We start from the raw sequence: 20,411 nt of genomic DNA on the forward strand, positions 1-20,411 counted from the left end.
TAGACGCAATACACTTAAATTGGTCTGCCTCATTGGTCGTTCAGTCCTCCAGTCCAGTCCATGCCCGAACGACAGGACCAGTTGGCCAACTAGTGCATAAATGACGCGATGCACGACAGAACGGACGTGTCATTCCGTACATAGCGCGCTCTCCCCGCCATACAATGCTAGGCACCTGAACTGATCGCCCGATTAGTTGACAAATCAGTGCGCGAAAGAGTCAAAGTTTGCAGTAGAATCGCTGCGCGCACACATATAAAGTGGTTCAATAATTATTTGTCCTCACACATTGAAACGGTTTAGTGGAGGGGCGTTCATTTTTAGATTAGACAATCTCTAGAACAATATATTTTCATGTTATAATATTATGTATTTGTTATACTTATATATATACATATTTATTTATTGAAGACAGTTTTATTTTCTGCTTTTTTTTAATTGAAAATAAACACATAATATAATATTTCTGCAAAGCCCCTATTTTATTGTATTCTGAAATCACTTCCTTCTTTTTTGTAATACATTACTGATTACTCATCAACCAGGAAATCGCACCTCGCTTCATTGAAGCTCTGATTTTTTTATTATAGTGCAGTCTTACTAGGCTTATTCAAAACAAAATATATTATGTACTGTCTTTGAATATTATTATTATACCTCGCACGGCCATTAACCATTTCGAGCGGAGTAGCAATGAATTTTTCAGAAATTTTCCTCTAAAGAACCGACGAAATTGCCTGGATGAGCAAGTTTATATCCTTCTTTTGGTTGACATTCAACTGTAATTAAACAGCTTATAAATATATGAAAAAGAAATTATATAATAAAAAAACACAATTCTATCTCGAGTCGAGAATCCATCCTGCGTTCTTGGCCTTCTTGCTGTACCGTAACGACGCACGATTTTTTAAAATACAATATTGCATATCGATTTATGTAGTTAACTAAGTAGTTAGGTACTAGGTACATACAATAAAATGGATATTCATTCGATAATAAATTAAAACATAGTGCCTCCCACATACTGGGTAAGTACCTGCCGATTGGAACAAATCAATATCACACATTAATAGGTTGTATGGTGTGGTCAAAGCCCAAAGGTAAGCTATAACTCGCAAGCTTCTAAGTTGAATTGGTAGAACTAGACTAGATCGTATAGGAGCTACCAACGTTGACAAGAGAGCATTTTAGTATAGTTGGTTCTTTGATATACTGTTCCTCTTGCTATTTCGGTTAGAGTCCGGGCTGTCTGGCTGGTCGCAGTGGTTGCGTTATTTAGTGCGCATCTTATCTGCACAGGATAATTTCCTTAATTTTAAGTCATTTTTTAACGCGTAATTTTTAATATTTTGCCTTTAGATAGATCCATCAGACATAATTTTTTTATTGCAAGACCTTTTGTTCGTTGTTAAATAGGTGCCAGACGCAATTTTTTATTTCGTTTTTATAAAAAATTCAAATTATTTTAGAATGTCTGTAAATTTCATATTGTGTTCTTCAAACATAATATAATCTAAAATTTATTAGCCAGACGCTAATTCGATTGTTAAGTATTAAATAATGTGTATAAATAAAAAAAAGTAATGAAGCATGCAGCTCATCAGCTAGTGTATTTTAATTATGCGACAGGAAATAATTGCAAGAATACAATATTATTTACACTTGTTCTTATAAATAAAAGCTAAAATGAAAAAAAAATAACATGAAAGTGAAAAATAAATTAAAGTTACCATACATTGAAAAGAATGGAATAAAAACTGTATCAATGAAGGTTAAACAATTACATTGTTAAATTTAAAAAGCCATCTTAATCATCATCATCATCATCTTCCCTCACACTGTCAGAATTATTTATGTTATCGTCTAAGGAATTGTTATTGTTTTCCAATATTCCATCATCTGTAAACAACTAGAAAATTAGTTTCAATATTGATGTACACACATACACACACACAACACACACACACCACACCACACACGACACACACACGTGAACACACACACTCGCATGTTTAAGCTTGTATTGAATTTAACTAAAGTAGTTAGCATGAATTTAATATTTATATAGGTATACTGGCGGTCCGTCCCGGCTTCGCCCGTGGTAACTACATGTTTAAACTATCCTATCTCTCAAGTTGGATTGAACTGCACATGGTGTGCGAATTTTATTATAATCGGTTAAGACTTAAGTGGTTTAGGAGTCCATTGAGGACAAACATTATGACACGAGATTTATGTATATATACCTAAGTACATATTAAGAATTAAGATTAATGAATTAATATTGTTATCATCATCATTCATCACTACATAGTATAAAACAAAGTCGCTTTCTCTGTCCCTATGTCCCTTTAAATCTTTGAAACTAGGGAACGGATTTTGATGCGGTTTTTTTTAATAGATAGAGTGATTCAAGAGGGAGGTTTATATGTATAATAACATCCATTAAATAGTGGAGAAGTACTGTTATTTTTGAGGATTCTAATGTGATGTCGTAAATAATTACATTTTTTCCACTTACAGTGCAAACGCAGGCTGAACCCTACGACCTTGAATACATTGTTCATTTAATATAGATCTATATGGCCCTTTACACCGTATCATTTAAATGAATATTTTCGAAGATATTACAGATTTAAAAATTGCGGGACGTAGCGTTTGCGGCGGTACCGGCCGACCGCCCGGCTATATATTTTACTAGCGACCCGCCCCGGCTTCGCACAGGTGCAATGGCGGCCGGCCGGTACCGCCGCAAACGCTACGTCTATCTTCGAAAATATTCACTTAAATCATACGGTGTAAAGGGCCATATAGATCTATATTAAATGAACAATGTATTCAAGGTATTTAATTCGTCAAGGATTAATGATGTATTGGTTAAAATCGCTTCGAAAATTAACCATTATTTGTCGTAAAAAGTAAATGACAAAAAAAAGTTATTGTGGGTTATAAGAGATAGACATATACCATCGCGGACTTTTCTGTAGACTTTTTCAATGTGTACAATACTTAGTACATTATTTTGATAAAACTCGTAGGGTTCAGCCTGCGTTTGCAATGTAAGCGGAATAAATGTAATTATTTACGACATCACATTAGAAACCTCAAAAATAACAGTACTTCTCCACTATTTAATGGTTGTTATTATACATATAAACCTTCCTCTTGAATCACTCTATCTATTAAAAAAAACCGTATCAAAATCCGTTGCGTAGTTTCAAAGATTTAAGCGTACAAAGGGACATAGGGACAGAGAAAGCGACTTTGTTTTATACTATGTAGTGATACCCGTGCGAAGCCGGAGCGGGCCGCTATGTTTTTATATTCAACGTTCACAGTTTTTCTGTAGTGTATTTAGTATCAGCATTGCACCCGTGCGAAGCCAGAGCCGGGCGGGTCGCTGGTTAAGTAATAAAAAAAATTGTTTTGTATAGAAGATTGTTGATGTACCCTAATAGTTTATTTTTTAGCCTAAGGAATAAAATGTACCAATGGAAGGTACTTGTTCCCACAACACAGGGAATCCTAGAGTAGGAACAATTCAATTTCTATGCATCTTATATTTTTCGAAAAAAAAAAGTTATTTTTTATTCTTATTTAATTTTCGCGGCCGACCCTTTCTATCTCTCTTGCACTTTAAACTATCTCTCCATATACACAATCATCAAATTGTTATACTTACCTACTTTCACTACGTTTTTATTTGTAAATATTTAATACTTAACAATCGAATTAGCGTCTGGCTAATTAATTTTAGATTATATTATGTTTGAAGAACATAATATGAAATTTACAGACATTCTAAAATAATTTGAATTTTTTATAAAAACGAAATAAAAAATTGCGTCTGGCACCTATTTAACAACGAAAAAAACGTCTTGCAATAAAAAAATTATGTCTGATGGATCTATCTAAAGGCAAAATATTAAAAATTACGCGTTAAAAAATGACTTAAAATTAAGGAAATTATCCTGTGCAGATAAGATGCGCACTAAAAAACGCAACCACTGCGACCAGCCAGACAGCCCGGATTCTAACCGAAATAGCAAGAGGAACAGTATATCAAAAAACCAACTATACTAAAATGACTTCTTTTTTAACGTTATTAGCTCCCGTAGCAAGACTTCAATTCTGTTCCTAAATATATAACATTAGACACGTCATAACTCATACACACGTTTTATAATTAATAAATAGGTATACAGGGTGTCCCACTATAGGTATACTAAGCGCGAAGGGACTTTTAGTTTTGCATACACTGATCACGTAATTAAAATACTTAAAAAACAAAATTACGCCAATTTTTTTAAAATTCATGTTTTCTTCTCTAGCTTTGCGCAGCAGGCATATTATAACGCTTCGCTAATGTGAGCATTTTGTCTATGAAAACGATAGCTCACGTGCGGTGGCAAAGTCGGTCGGGTTGCTTGTTAGGGGTGTACACAAAGGGTTTTAAGAATTCATCTATGTATTTGAAAAAAAAATGCATCTGGAATTTTATAAGTATTTTTTACGTACTCAGCGTTTGCAAAACTATAACCTCCATTGAGCTTAGAATACCGACGGTGGGACACTGTATAGGTATCTATACCCTACAAATTATAAAATATTTAAATATCTCTGTGTCACACATACGTAATCAAACGTATTCTACGCTGCATGTATAATGAGTGGATAAACACTAGTCACAACAGTTTACGTTGTATGATTCACAATGATCTAAGTTCTGACTCAAGAATTAAGATCAATGATGATGACGAAAAAATCGTACGATAGTCATGTTAATACTAGTGCAAGTTATAAATTTAGACATTTACAAATACTTACTAAAACATGTTACACACAGATTAATATCTTATATATAAAATTCTCGTGTCACAATGTTAGTCTGCATACTCCTCCGAAACGGGTGGACCGATTCTCATGAAATTTTCTGTGCATATCGGGTAAGTCTGAGAATCGGCCAACATCTATTTTTCATATGTACCACGGGCGAAGCCGGGGCGGACCGCTAGTATACATATATGTATCGTACGTACAATGTACATGACGTATAAACCGTAAGTACTTAGGTAGCACAGGCTTTTGACCCGGATTAGGTTCTGTATCTGTAGTCTACATATAAATAATAGTTTAAAATATAATAAGTAAGTCCCTTTTGTTTTAATAATTTATGTAATTATTTACCTCATCATTTGTCGCTCTTCGATAATAATACGATTAAATACCTAAGTAGGTAGGTAGCTTGAAAATAAGAATGAATGAAGTTAAAATGATGTATGATACTCTCATTGCACAAGACACGGGATGTATAAATTAAATTCCTATTTAAACTTGCTATGTTAGCTATGTACCTATTCGAAAAATTTTGCACCTACGTATAAGTTGGATAATAGTAGGTACCTACATTACCTACGATCTCGATCGTGAGCAAGTACAAAAATTCGTTGAAATCATTCGCTGAATACATTTTTAAGAATTGAAGAATTGTTTTCCATTGTAGTTTACTAGCAAAAATGTTTATTGATTGTAACTGAAGTGCAGTTTTGTAAAAGCGGCCCCGTGTTCGCGGGCCGCGGCGACGCCGGCCGGTGACATCATCGCTTTGAGATTACGTGGACCTAGTGTCGTCAACCTTTGGTATTACTTGGTTTTATACAAAACAAAATAAAGTAATTATGAGTTTATGTGTAGGTAACTTAATCTTTTCTAAATTTATGGAATAAACTCATTTAATTGAGTACCTAGTAATAGAATTATAATTAACAAGGGGCGAATTAATAATGTAGGTAGCTAGAAAATACACATTAAAGTCTATGAAAAGACTTAAGAGTACTTCTTTAACCTGCGCCATGTGGAAAATAGAAACTTGAGTTGTTTTGTCCCAAATTTTACTGATAAATTAGATATTCCCGTTGAAGGTGTTAATTTATTGTTCGCATATCTATTTAATTGTAACTGACTATTTTTGTTTTATACAAATTCTACAAGTCTACAATTCTAAATATTATTGTGTATTGTCAATCAAGCTACTTGAAGAATTAGGTCACCGAGGTCATGAGTGTGCATCACGGTAAACTGTAGCAATCTTTGAGTAATGAATAATCGATCGACCAAAGGTTGACTATTCCGAATGGCTATAGTGAGTGAGAGGGCGAACAAAAACGCCACGGAACCGACCGACCTCACCGACTCCGGACTCACCGAGTTCCATTCGTACGTATTTATTTCGGAGTTTGCCGCAAAGTAGCTTGGTTGGGTGTGTCGTCTAATAAGAAAAAAACAAGTACGTACCATTTTAATTATATTATTAAATCCTTAATATTAATTAATCAAGTACATAGTAATTCAATCCTTATAAAATTGCCGCATTTTTTAATAAAGTAATTGTGTATTTAGAATCTAAATTACGTATCGTCGGCGTTCATGTTTGCAAATCGGCAAAAAGCCGGTTGGTGTGATTGTAGTGGACTTATTTTTAGATCCGTAGCGTTCAAGTGTTGAAATGAAAAGAAATTTTACGTGTTTTTATTTGTTTTAGGACTTTCAACATGAGCGGACAACAGTACTACCCGTACAAGGTAAATTTCCACCTACATTTCGAACTATGCCTACGTTTAGCTGTATCGATTCTCAAGAGATGATGTCATCTTTTCGGGGCAAGGTTGTTCTTATGAAAGCGTTTTATTAACAGAACTAATGGGTAAACAGGTTAAATTTAGTGAGAAAATTTACCATAGAATACTGACGGATGTATTAAGTACTAATTTTATTAGACAGTCGCTAGGTGATGGTGTTCATACGTGTACCTACAGAGTTGTTTTGAATATTATATAGTATAAACAATCAATTATTTGAATAACGAGTTCTGATAAAAACGAAGAAGATAAAATGCATAAACCGGTTAATGACATTGTATGTAAGAATATATTTAAAAACACCAGTAGGTAATCAAATTTGCCCTGATACAGCTACATACCCACGTTCCAGTAGGCGCACAAATTCAGTGCTTATTATTTTAAGATACCTACCTGTGTTTGGATACATAAATAAAATTATAGACAGTTATATTTATGTAGGTACATGTATTGGCTTTAATTTGCTATTTTCTTAATTAACTAATAGGAACTTCCGTATGCAAAATTATTTTATAATTCAAGTTTGTAATTTCTGTTCCGCAGTATAGATATATGCATCACAATTTAATCTTTTAATTGTTGATGAAGTCACGCGATGTTCCACATAACTAATGTATGAATTATTTTTTTTCGAACTAACATGACATCAATATTGAATATTTATTTATACCTAAGGGCTTTTGATAAAATGAAATAGGTACCTCACGCCAACCCTGACATGCAATTTGTTTTGTTACCTTTTACATATAAACTCTTTTATATTATAACTTCATGTTAAAACTTTTATAATTATTATGCCCAACGCATATCAAGGAAAAGTTCAAGGTTAGTGAATAATATCATTTGGGCTGATATGATATTATTGTATTTGATTGCGTTTGTTTAAATTATTTTTCTATGATTTATAATCTAGGAAGTCGGACCTAAATTTTGAGTTATTGGAGAGCTTTTTGTATGCATTTGCATTGCATTTTCACGGTTTCGCTTTTAATTCAATTGAGATTTGAGCCACATTTTGTTCTTCACTGGTAGTTACATATTTAAATAAAAAAAAATATTAGCTACTATTAAGTTACTTACCTATATCACAGTATTACAATATTATACTATATCCTGGCATGTTTTTCGGTCATATCGACGAACGAGTCACAAAACTTAGGTACAAAATATATTTATGCACGTAAATTCAGTAACTACTGCAAGTATTTAGTTTCGAATACTTTATTTTGCAGTCTGCATGCAGTGAAAGCCAAAGTGTGCTAAACTTTCTTTTCGTTTTATTTTACTGTTATCAGCAAACATCTCTTGTAACGACGCGGACGCACGTATTTTCTCCAAGTTTTATTCTTTTAGCATGGCGACAGTATGACTACCTAGTACCTAAATAATATCCAATCATGTGTTTTCCCCTAGTGCACCCCTACGGTGTACCCAGCGGACCCCTTCGACCCCGCTGCGGATGCGGAGACCCTCCGCAAGGCCATGAAGGGCTTCGGCACAGATGAAAAAGCAATCATCGATGTGCTATGCCGCCGTGGCATCGTCCAACGTTTGGAAATCGCCGAGACCTTCAAGACCAACTATGGCAAGGTAAAGGATAATTTGATGCTAGTTTTTTATGGAACCGGAAAATGTGACACTTTATAGCAAACTGTTTTGTGGGTATTTCCCTGATATAAACTGGAACTGTCTTACTTGATATTTACACACAGTTCACAGTTGTCCATAATAAATAATAATTTATTTTTTAGATTGTGAAGTGTCGTATCTTTACGATATAAGCAGTAAGCACAGAAGCACTCATGAACAGGAAATTCTGCAAACTTACAAATTGAATGAATAAATGTATCGTTTGTATAATATTGTTCCATTTATAATGTATATTGATACTATTTATTAAATTATTGGTCGTTTACTGTTTACTTAGAAATCATAACCATGCACATGATCGAAACGTGATCTTTTTGTTTCTTGGCACGTAGTAGTAAGCATTAATTTTAAATAGGTAACCTATTGCTTAAAAAAGCATATTTTCACTTTGCATACAACGAACGAAGACTGTAACAGCACGGCATACGTTTTAGATGAATGTCACTTCTTACTTTATCTTATCAATTGTTTTTCGCAAACAAACTATGCGATATAAATTATGCAAAGTCAAGAGTTAACAGGATTGTTAAACCAATGTTGTAAGTTGTAACTTGCATTTAACATTTTACATTTTGTATGAAATTGTAATGTTTTCAAATACATTTACTTAATCAATTATTGTGATGAATGAATAGTTAAAATTGTATGTACCTTCATACATTCATATTTTTAATTATGAATTATTTCACCTACGTGATTAACTAACATTTATGGAATCGTGATTCAACTGCATTTCCGTGCTATCAAGTGGATCAAATATGTATGCATGGCAGCTGGAATGACGTTGAAAGAACATTCCGTTGCAATCAATCATCCATGCATATTAAATTTATTAAACATTACAACGGCATCTGAATATAATAAACATTTTGGTTATAGAACAAAATTTGTTCTTTGTTCTACTACAATCAAAATGTTTACTATGGTCGTTACATAAGAAGTCATTAATTAATGCGGATTATACCTAACCTGATCGAATACAATCTTGTTTCTCAAAGGTACGCACTATTTGTTGTATGTATCTACATAGTTGCCAAGTTTAATCGATTTTGTTTCAACCAGGACTTGATCAGTGAACTCAAGAGCGAGCTGAGCGGTAACTTGGAGAATGTCATCATTGCCCTAATGACGCCCCTCCCACACTTCTACGCCAAGGAACTCCATGATGCCGTAGCGGGAATCGGTACTGATGAAGAGGCCATCATTGAAATCCTCTGCACACTGTCCAACTATGGAATCCGTACTATCTCTGCGTTTTATGAACAACGTAAGTATTGAAATTTTATTATTGATGATATAATTTGCTGTTGACTAACTTTTATGAGTAAAAAATGCAATCGTAATTGAGTTTTAGGTGTATACCACAGTGTATACATTTGCGATAGTTTCTTGATGTCTTTATATTCTTTACAGCTTGCAATTATTAATATAAGTCGGATACACCTGACCATGTTTTAAACGCTTGGGTAGGATAGTAGGTAGGTATTAGATTAATCTTTCTGCATGGCGTAGGTTTGGAGTTGAATAACATCTGTTGGTAGATAAATGTGGCACAAATACTTTAAGGAGGTAGTTACCTAGATTTACTAAACATTACCGTAATATAGAAACAAGTAATATTGAAAGATTTTTGTTGAAATTTTCTAGTTTATACCATAACTCGGTCACATACAAGTTTTCAACATGCAATTGCTAGCATTTAAATCGTTCATGCGAAACGTTTATCAAAATTGTTCCATACACGTTTATACTCTTATTTTCCTCATTAACATTTTGTATTCATTAAATAATATTTAATGATACCTACATAATACGCACTACTGACTTTATCGTAAAATGTGTGATATATGGTACTAAGCAAATTATTATCCCATATTGAACCGCACTTTATAAAAGCACAATTATTGCAAACTACTTTTCGAATGCCGTACAAAATACGGAATAGAATGCCATATGAATAAAATATTATTTGACAAAACCTTCAGGCCAGTCCATTAGTGGCGTATTAATCGGTTTAAAATAGAAAGTTCTAGTATTTATTATCATTTCTATCTAGCTGTAGGTAACCACTCACAGACGATTAGGTCACGGACCGAGTTTGCATGTAACTTCATTATTATTCGTGTTTCGTAGAGCCTTTTGTTAATTGAACTGTTAATGGTGCGATGAATGAATGCTGTTTGAGCAATGTTCATGTGTAAAATATCTAAGAAATCGTGGCGATTCGATATGCTTACCTTTTTTTAATTGGAGTATGATGTATTAATATAAGAAATTACAATTTAAATATTTAAAGTTGCCAGAGCACGTAAAGTGCTCTAGCAATCTTGTTCTTTACATAATTAAGTTCATTAAAAGTTATTGTTGTTAATAGCTACTTGCTATAATGACGGTACTAATTGTTATAATTATCGTGTCAAATATTTAAAATTACATGATATAAATATGCCTTATCAAAAGAGATATCTATGTTCAGACAGTGTTTTACTTAATTCCTTTAATCTGTATCATAATTCTGTAAAAATGTTGTTTTTATCTATTATTTCCCCCAAGTCATATTCATTATCCATAGATATTAGATTAGTCTAGGTACAACAATATAGTTAGGTACAATGAACATTCACAATGTAGCATCTTGCTATTATCAGAGGTATTTCTAAAGAATAGACGGTATGTTAGTGTAGGTACAGCAATATGCAATTGTAGAATTTCGTTATCTACACTGGCACATTTATATTTCTAATCTATGTTCATTCCAAATTTCAATACCATTTTTATTACTCAGTGTATGGCAAGAGCTTAGAGTCGGATCTTAAGGGGGACACATCTGGTCACTTCAAGAGGCTTTGCGTGTCTCTGTGCATGGCCAATCGTGATGAGAACCAGGGTGTGGATGAAGGAGCTGCCAAGGAAGATGCCCAGAATCTAGCCAGCGCTGGTGAAGGCCAATGGGGAACTGATGAATCAGTCTTCAACTCCATCCTTATCACACGCTCGTATCAGCAATTGAGACAGGTTTGTTTACATAGTGTATCTATTTATGTTCGTTTTGCGATATCGTTCTTTGATGGAGATAATTGTTGATGTACATGATATAGGTACCTATCATTATCCTTATGTTTATTTTCATCGTATCAATAAAATCGAAGGAACGATATAAATCTAGAGATAAGTTATGAGAGTCGGAATTTAAAACATCATTTTATTTATACCTATCAGATAAAATGTAAGTGAAATTAAATAATAATTAATCTTGTATTTGTTTATTTTTGAGATAACCTTTAACTTCATTTCAAATATCTGTCTTTCTATATGACAAATGACTCGATGCTAGATACTTTGTAGTCAACAATGTAGCAAGATCAGCTCGTAATTGGCAATATCCTGGCAATTAAAATGACTGGTCTAGATTCTATTGCACAAAGGCTGATAACTATTTAATTTAATTTCAGATCTTCGCAGAATTCGAGGCACTGACTGGCAAAGACATCGAAGATTCTATCAAGAAGGAATTCTCTGGAAGCGTCGAGAAGGGCATGCTTGCTATCGGTAGGTGTTAAATTGTTTATTTAACGCCCCTATGTGAATCGGTATTAATTAAAATAAAGCATAACTTAATCGTGTTACTAGATACTAGTTTTTTTTTTTTTAATTTTATCTCGTTAATTAAATTTAGCAATTACCACACATGTATTTCACAATATTTTTTATCACGGTTACTAATAAATTAGTGGTGTATATTATATAAATTATAATCAAAATTAAGCTTTATATTTTTCCATTAAACTGATGTTGTAACCTCGCTTAAAGAAAAATATATGGGGATACATTATTTTAATTAGCCGTATACAATATATTCGTTATTGTTTTATATATTTTCCCGCGTCTGTCATGCAAGTTGAGTCATAGCTATTAGGTTACATCAAGGTCACAGACAGCTATGTGTATAGGAAGTACGGCCTTGTTTTTGTTGTAGGTAGTGATTACATTTTTTCTCTTTAGTTACATTACAGCGTTATCCGTCAATCTAACCATCAAAATATTTTTAAGGTTACATCAAATAAAAAAAAATGTGATGTTATTTTTATTTGCAACCTTGTTATCGTTACAAAGAAACATACACCATAATGCTTTGAACATAAGAGTTAGGTTCCAATATTATTGAAATGCAACCTTGGTAGGTACCTTCTAAGTTTTAACATTGTTCGTAGATACATTGAAACCATAATTGAAACCCAGATTTTAAGTGCAATCGCATCATCATACTAAAGTTACAAGTTTCAAATAAGGAAAACAATTAACACTACATAAGCTTGAATCGTATTGCATTGACATGGCATTCACCTAAATAGGCTATACAGTTTATGTAGTGTAGGTCATTATAATAAAATTTTCAAATTCACGAAAATTACGGTAAATTTATAGCTTTTTATGTCATAAAATTTCCTTATAATATAACAAGCCCTCTTAAATTACAGTAAAATGCGTTAAGAGCAAAGTGGGCTTCTTCGCCGAGCGTCTCTACTACTCCATGAAAGGTTTGGGAACAAACGACAAGACGCTCATTAGGATTGTAGTCAGTCGGTCAGAGATCGACCTCGGAGATATCAAACAAGCATTCCTTGAGAAGTACGGCAAGCCGTTGGAAGACTGGATTGCTGTAAGTGTTTTGCCGTTTACTTGATTTTGTGTGTGCTTTCTGTGTTACATGGTCTCGTCATTTCATAAGCGATCAGTGTTTGATGATTAATGTTCGAGTTTTAGTAGAGTACTAACAAGAATATTGACGGTCCTGTTGTCATCTATAGATGAAACCACTGATTTATTATGCTTGTTTATTAATTTTGAACAGAACATGAGCAGTTAGACTTAAAATAGGGAAAAAAAATTAACGAAAAATATATTTTACAATGGGTGAAATCAATCAACATAACTTCCAATAGCTCCCTCAATAATGTGAAATTTTGGGGAAATAAGATGCAAAATGTTGACTCTATTTGAGCATTGAGTGTTCACTGCGCAAGTCCAATATGAGAAAAAATAACTTGTATTTTATACTTAGTGATTGATGACAACAGAATTCGTATTTCTACATTTTTTTTTATCTTATTTAATATCTTTCGCTTATTAATAGACGCAATCTTTTGATGGTTTTTAATATGATAAATAATAATTAACACTGTAGTTCGTGTTCATGATTGAGATGTAGAAGAATTAATGTACCTATTACTTAGTCTTGTTGTAATTACTAGACTCCCAAAGTAATAATGGCACTTGCAATTAAGTTAATTATGAACCATAGACTGTGTTATGAGATGACTAACGCTTATAATCGCATGAATACTTAGCATATAATTTACAGTTTAAAAATAGAATCTGACCCATACTTTCCTTGGTATAAATCGGACTACACAGCAACATTCATTTTATACTAATAATTTTCTATTTACATATTATTCTTTAATCCATCTCAAATTTAATAATGTATATATACAGATCTATTTGGGAAAAATAATAAAAATCGTTAAGTGTCGCGATTTAAGTTCGTTGCATATTATTTTCATGTCGTCAAATACGTAAATTGTTACGACGTTTGTGTAAATAACACTAATTTTAAATTAACGATATTGTTTTCTAACATATTTATGATGATTTTTTTTTTATATAAATATATTTTAGTTTGTATTTATTCGCAATTCAACGTTTTGTTTAAATAAATTTGAAAAAAAAATGTTACTTATATCGATAAAAAAAATTGCCCTCCTGCATGCATTGCTTAAAAATAAAGCTTACTGTTCACAATATTTGAAAGTACCTATGGGGTAACTGACAAATACAACAAAAAAGTGAGCACAAACTGCAATTTGGTGAGTTGCGAAGAACTGGCGTTAACGATAGAATAGATCTTCAAATGCAAATAAAACTATTAGCCGTACGTTTTGGTTACAGGGCGACACTTCCGGCGATTACAAGAAGGCCTTACTGACCCTTGTTGAATAAATTGTGGCCTGCGGTCAGGACTTCAACGAATAAGATAAATCACTTAAATTCTTTTAAGTTCGTCAATTGTTAGGCTACATAGGTTCTTTACGGTCACGCACTGATTTTTTTAAATAGGTACCACTATAAACGATGTGTCAGTGCCATTTAGGTTATCTGTGCCGGGTGTAAATTTTTTTTGAAGATCTGTATATTATTTTGCTTGCTCATTATCATAACTTTCTTTGCACAGTAGCTAACAGCTTAATATCGTGACGTGCACGGGGTTGGGTTGTTTAAAAACAGCTTTTACAAGTAGTTGTGATTTTTCAGGAGGAGTTAGGAGGCCCTCTTGGTCACCTCCTTTCTACAATGTGTTACTAAGGCTTCAGAACAGATAAAAAATTACGAGCGTCATAACCCCGTTTTAAGCTCGATTTTAAGTGATAGCAGTCTATTGTACCCTATTTACTTTCGGTGCAATATACTTAAACGATGCATTTTACAAATTTTATTTTAAGTTATTTTTGTATATCATGTATAATTTATAATCTCGATATAATCTCGAATGCACGCTGTGTGATTTGTCTATAGAATTTATGGGCCAGTTTCTACACGTTTTTATTTTGCTGTAGTTACAAGTTATTCAATATCTTTGCAGGAAGACCTAACTGGTGACTTCAGGAATGTGCTAGTTACACTTTGTGCTTAATCCTGCAAAATCTTATTGTTTTTTGTTAAGAACTATTATTTTGAAATGTTTTGCTTTAGCATGTTTTGCGGATTGTTGTTAGAATGTAAATTGTAATGTAATATTTTGCAGGATGATACTAAAGGGGACTACAAACGCGTGTTACTCACACTTGTGTCGTAAGAAAAAGCATAATAAGAAAAAAATCTTTCGCTAAGCTAAGTTCAGTGTGAAACTGCCTTTAATGTTAATGTTATAGATATAATATTTGCTTGATATTTTTGTGAAAATGAGATATTTATTGGTGCTGTAGTTTTGTTTAAAATGTATTATTATATTATATACCGATACATTCAAATAAAACTATGTATGTTTTAAATGTGTTTTATTCATAAATCCCTGATGCCCTCGTCCGTAATCTGAGAAAATAGGAATACCTATAACTTCTAAAATTAAAAATGACTAGTATATTGTAGAAGATTGTAGAATACTGGAGGAATATCACTTAATCCCTCTATTATATTAATAAAAACATTATAGTCGACGAGAACTGTAGTGGCACGCGGAGTTATAAAACGCGCCAGTGACGTCAGCCATTGCGGTTGCGCGTGCCATTGAAATGAATAATCGATAATTAATATATAACAATCCGTAAATGGAAGAGAGCGCGCAATTTACTCAATCCCGTTCGCACCTTTTACCCATTAACCCCGCATGCCACAAACATTCTCGTCGACTATAATATAAATGATCTTTCTACGAAATCTTGGCAAAATAACAAATTATATATAATAGATTCCTAGAAATGTAATTGTAAATACTAGCTAAAAGAAATTTATTTAACTGGATTTATTTCTCATAGCGGAATGTATTGGTAATAATGCTATTGGCAACCTTTCAAAATCAGTTCATTGATTCAGCAAAGTAATAGGTATTAAATATAATTATGATGATATAATTTTTAAGAGACGAGATATTTTTCCAAAAAAAATGTCTATCTACGAATAGGAATTAGCGCCATAATGTGACATAAGCTAATTCAAACTATGTAAGAAAAACGTCATACATAATAAAATATAACCATGTAGATGTGCACAATGGATTTTGAGATAAATAGCATTTTACAGTGAGGAAAGGCAATAAATTATATATCTTCATAGTTTGCTTACTACATTACTTTAAAATAAATTAATTTTAACCATGGGATACTCACTTGAAATTTTCCCACCATCTCTGGTGAATTATTGCTCTTAATCAGGGCTGCTAATCTTTCTTTTTCCAAGAACTTAGGTGCTGTTAATAACAAACGTTTATTACACCTGTGCGCCCAGGCATCACCAAATGCGCCAACTAATGACCCAGTTGACAACCCTACTCTTGTACTCATCTCATTCGTTAATACTACCTGAAAATAATATTTAATTTTATAATAAACTAGCAGCTAATAACCCTGATTGAAAGAAAAATATTTTAGCCACATCATTATAAAGGTATTTCTTAAATAGGTATTTTAAGGGGCACTTACTGCTATGTGTTTTTCAATAGCAAGTTTCTGAACCTCTGCCATTAATCGAAACAATAATCCAGTCCTTCGTTTTGTTGTAATACCTTCTTTAAAAGGAAAAGTTATAGAATCTATAACTATGAGCCGAACCTGAAAGAAATAAAAAAGTAAGTAAAAGATTACATTCAAACATTGGAAGTATGTTTCACATACTAGGCAGGAATTGAGTATATTTCTAAGAAAACAACAACAACTATTATAGAAAAGTGGAGGGTACTTTTTTCTTCTAAATATTTGTAAGTATCCTACAAATCTTAATATACACTCACCGGCACGGAATCTTGGCCACTGCAAATTTTTGGGTAAAATAACACTATTTCTTTTCTACTACAAAATTCAATAAAAATATAATAAAAACTAGTTACTTTAATGTTTTTACTAACTTTTAGTAATAATTGGAAGTTTATAAGAAGTACTACCGCGTAGATATGAATTAAACAAGAATTTACGCTTTTCCTGTGAAATTTAAATGATTTCTTAAAAAATGCACAAAAATTAGAAAGAACGTTTCCATAAAAAAAATTGACCCTTTTAATATAGGGTGTTTCCTTCTCTTTCCTTAAACACTGTTTGCATCCAGTCTGGCATACTCTAGAAGACATTTTTGATGTCCACTTGAGCTATAGTGTACCAAACGGCCCCAGCTGTATTTCTAAGCTTATCTAACATTGGTGCTGGGTTGGAATCGAACTTAATGTTTCTTTTAAGCATGTCCCAGATGTGTTCTATTGGATTAAGATCCGGGCTACGAGCTGGCCACTCCAATTCTTCAATAATAACCTCTTGAAGGTACTCTTATACGCATCATACGACACGCGGACGTGCGTTGTAGTGTATTAGTAGCAAATTTTCTTCACTGATAAACCTGTAATAGGGCTGAACATGTTCCTGGAGAATTTCCTCAATGTACCTGATGAAATTTAAGGCATTATCTACGATAACTAACTCCGTGCGAGCATCGGAACTTATACCTCCCCATACCATTATTGATCCTCCATGAAAAATCGCAGTTTGAGTTGTGTTGATGGGTGAAAACCTCTCTTCTCGTCTCCTCTATACTGACTCTTGGCTATCAGAAGCTCGTAAAGTGCCTTAGCAGTCATCTGTGAACACCTCACGAGCGCACTGGCTGTGGGCCAGTTTTCATGTTTTCGTGCAAAACGAAGACGTGCTTCTCTGTGATTTCTGAGGAGTTCTGGATGGCGTGCTGGTCTGCAAACCTTTAAATTAACTTCCTTCATTAGTCTTCTCACCGATTGCTCACTCACATTTATTATCCTGGTGTTTTAGAGCCGGTGGTGTATCTCAAAAACTGTCAGAAAGCCATTTCTGAGTATCTCTTGAACAATAAACGGGTCTTCTCGAGCTGATGTGCACCTCATTCCTTCATTTCCTGGTCTGCACGTATAGCTACCAGTCTCCTGGTATCTTCTCCATGCATAGTGCACCGCTGAACGTGGTACGTACTGAAGATTAGGTACTTTACGTTGCGGCAGTCATTGGTCTAACATTGTGATGGCCTGAGCAGGTTGTTCAGATGTTAACGGCATTTTTTATTGTTTGTTATGATCATTGACTACAGTACAACAATAACAATATCTTAAAACGTCATAAACGATATCGAAAAAAGTTTTAAACGAACAATTCGTAACTTCTGCTTAACCGCACAAATCACAAATTTCGAGTAACTCTTAAAAAGTGGTAAAAGATTATTCTCAAACTTAACGATTTCTTACCATAAAATTAAACAAATAATATGTTAACATATCTGCATACAAAAAAATCGTGAAAAACACTTCAAACTTTTTTTATCGGCAAATTTGTAAGTGGCCAAGATTCGGTGCCGGTGAGTGTATATAAATCTCGTGTCACAATGTTTGTCCTCAATGGACTCCTACACCACTTAACCGATTATAATAAAATTCGCACACCATGTGTAGTTCGATCCAACTTGAGAGATAGGATAGTTTAAACATGTAAGGTACCACGGGCGAAGCCGGGGCGGACCGCTAATTATCTTATACTAACCAGTTGCTAGATATGTCAAATAATTTCTGAATTAAAGTAAACAATTTAAATAGGTCTATGAAATATACTCAGAAAATATAATTTATAAAAAACTTACACGAGGTCTTTCGGCAATAACTTGTGATAGAGAATAAATAAGGCTACAGAATTTTTCTAAGCCAAACGCATTAACATAATGTAATTTTTTCAAAGCCTCTTCTCTATTGCTAGGTTCAACATTAAGTATACTTTTGCATTTCTCCTGACTTGCACGCAGAATTTCTAAAGAATGAACAAATATAATATTTACCAATAAATTTCCTATGAAATAGCCATCACTACCTTCTATAAATAAGAAGGAATGTTAAAATTTGTATATGAAACAAGAAAAAATTTGTATATGAAACATTTGTAAGGAACATTAAGAAAAAGTCTGACTACCTACCCTTAAATCTAGTAAGTGAAAAATTTGTGTTTGTGTCTATATATAGAGCTTCATCATCTAATCCACCAAGTGATTTTGGAATTTGAACTGATGCACACAACTGTAAACTGAAAAGAAATGAGAACTTAAAATCACTACATAGTATAAAACAAAGTCGCTTTCTCTGTGCCTATGTCCCTATGTATGCTTAAATCTTTAAAACTATGCAACGGATTTTGATGGGGTTTTTTTTAATAGATAGAGTGATTCAAAAGGAAGGTTTTAGTATATAATTTATTATGTTTAAGACTAAGCGGGCGAAGCCGCTGGCGGAAAACTAGTTATTATATAAAATGAATGCAAGAATCAACTCTATGAAAACACGCTGTGATTAAAATTTTAAAATTAAATGAATATCTAGAACCCATAGAAGCTCTTGTAATTAGAATAATTGTATTATCATGTCTTATAATTTGCATATTATTAAGTATTTTTAGTAAGATAATATAATTATATTTTAATACGCACCACAATTGTGTCTTTCCAGATCCTGGTAATCCCAATAATTCAGTGATAGATCCTAATTGAATTCCTTCATTCCCTAAAACATTATCCAGGCTTTGACTAAAGGTGGGTATCGATGGCAAGCTCGTTTCTTTCTGTAAAGAGATAATTAGTTATAGATGTAAGCCACATTAAATGTGCATTAAATATTTTGAATTTAAATTGAAACTCGAACAATTTAACGATATTATTTTCTGTTAATATTATAAGTAGGTACTTACCTGCCACAAATCAGTTGCACTTATTATTTTGAACTGCGAATTCATTATCAGTTATAAGTAATAATTATTAATTATAATTTATTTTATTTTATTCATAAACTTTTCATTCTATCAAACTTATAAGTAAACATTCCCAATTAGGGTATCGTAATTTTAATAATTGTTATAAGAAATAAAAGTACTTTTGAGTTCTGATTATTGTATTAACTTTTTTTCATCTTTTGTTTTTTAATTGATTTCTAATTTCCGAATTCAAAATACAAATTTGGTTTGCCGTTTGGCGCGAATTTGAATAATGAGAGATGAGTCATGAGAGCCAATATTAATGTCAACAGCATTGAAATGTCAAGTTTTTCAGCGCGATTATAATAAGAAAATCTTAAGAAAATGAAGAAAATTCAACGTTTATATTTGTATTTCAATCTAATTGTTCGTCCAAGCTCTATCAAAGTTTTTTTTTTTAAGTTTTTTCGTATCCTAATCCAACCGGAGACAATTCCGGTCCGAAATAAAAATCAGGTATAAATGACTATCTTTTATTTATACAGATTTATTAAGGATTTATTGTACATTTGTAAAGAAGCGGCATGCTGCTTATGCATGGGCGTACTGCTTATGTAACATTATATAAGAGTAAGTAGTGTAGTGCTCGATTGTGCGAAGCGTTGCTGTA

General features: G+C 32.9%; 2 protein-coding genes across 6 annotated transcripts; one reads left to right on the forward strand and one right to left on the reverse strand.

The window, feature by feature from the left end:
- Positions 1-497: 497 nt before the first annotated feature.
- Positions 498-20,313, reverse strand: LOC149479389 (DNA repair protein RAD51 homolog 3-like). Of its 2 annotated transcripts, none has more exons than XM_089707736.1 (7): positions 19,739-20,313; positions 19,482-19,612; positions 18,975-19,081; positions 18,648-18,811; positions 16,484-16,612; positions 16,172-16,363; positions 498-779 (listed from the first exon to the last, which is right to left on the reverse strand). In XM_089707736.1, the coding sequence occupies exons 1-7, from the start codon at positions 19,781-19,783 to the stop codon at positions 717-719; spliced, it is 831 nt and encodes a 276-aa protein (XP_089563862.1). In that variant the 5' UTR covers positions 19,784-20,313; the 3' UTR covers positions 498-716. The 2 variants fall into 2 exon arrangements, with proteins under 2 accessions (XP_089563862.1, XP_089563864.1); XM_089707738.1 differs by lacking the exon at positions 498-779 and adding an exon at positions 15,330-15,377.
- Positions 6,137-15,337, forward strand: AnxB9 (Annexin B9). 4 transcript variants are annotated; one of them, XM_089707732.1, is made up of 8 exons: positions 6,137-6,286; positions 6,542-6,581; positions 8,052-8,228; positions 9,351-9,555; positions 11,074-11,303; positions 11,741-11,837; positions 12,767-12,948; positions 14,238-15,337. In XM_089707732.1, the coding sequence occupies exons 2-8, from the start codon at positions 6,552-6,554 to the stop codon at positions 14,286-14,288; spliced, it is 972 nt and encodes a 323-aa protein (XP_089563858.1). In that variant the 5' UTR covers positions 6,137-6,286; positions 6,542-6,551; the 3' UTR covers positions 14,289-15,337. The 4 variants fall into 4 exon arrangements, with proteins under 4 accessions (XP_089563858.1, XP_089563859.1, XP_089563860.1 ...); XM_089707733.1 differs by having other exon boundaries at positions 14,601-15,337; XM_089707734.1 differs by having other exon boundaries at positions 14,929-15,337.
- Positions 20,314-20,411: the final 98 nt, after the last annotated feature.

The sequence above is a fragment of the Colias philodice genome, chromosome 20 (assembly GCF_061535455.1).
Source record: "Colias philodice isolate Cphi_HAF_F1 chromosome 20, ilColPhil1 Martin Lab GWU primary, whole genome shotgun sequence".
Lineage (NCBI taxonomy): Eukaryota > Metazoa > Arthropoda > Insecta > Lepidoptera > Pieridae > Colias > Colias philodice.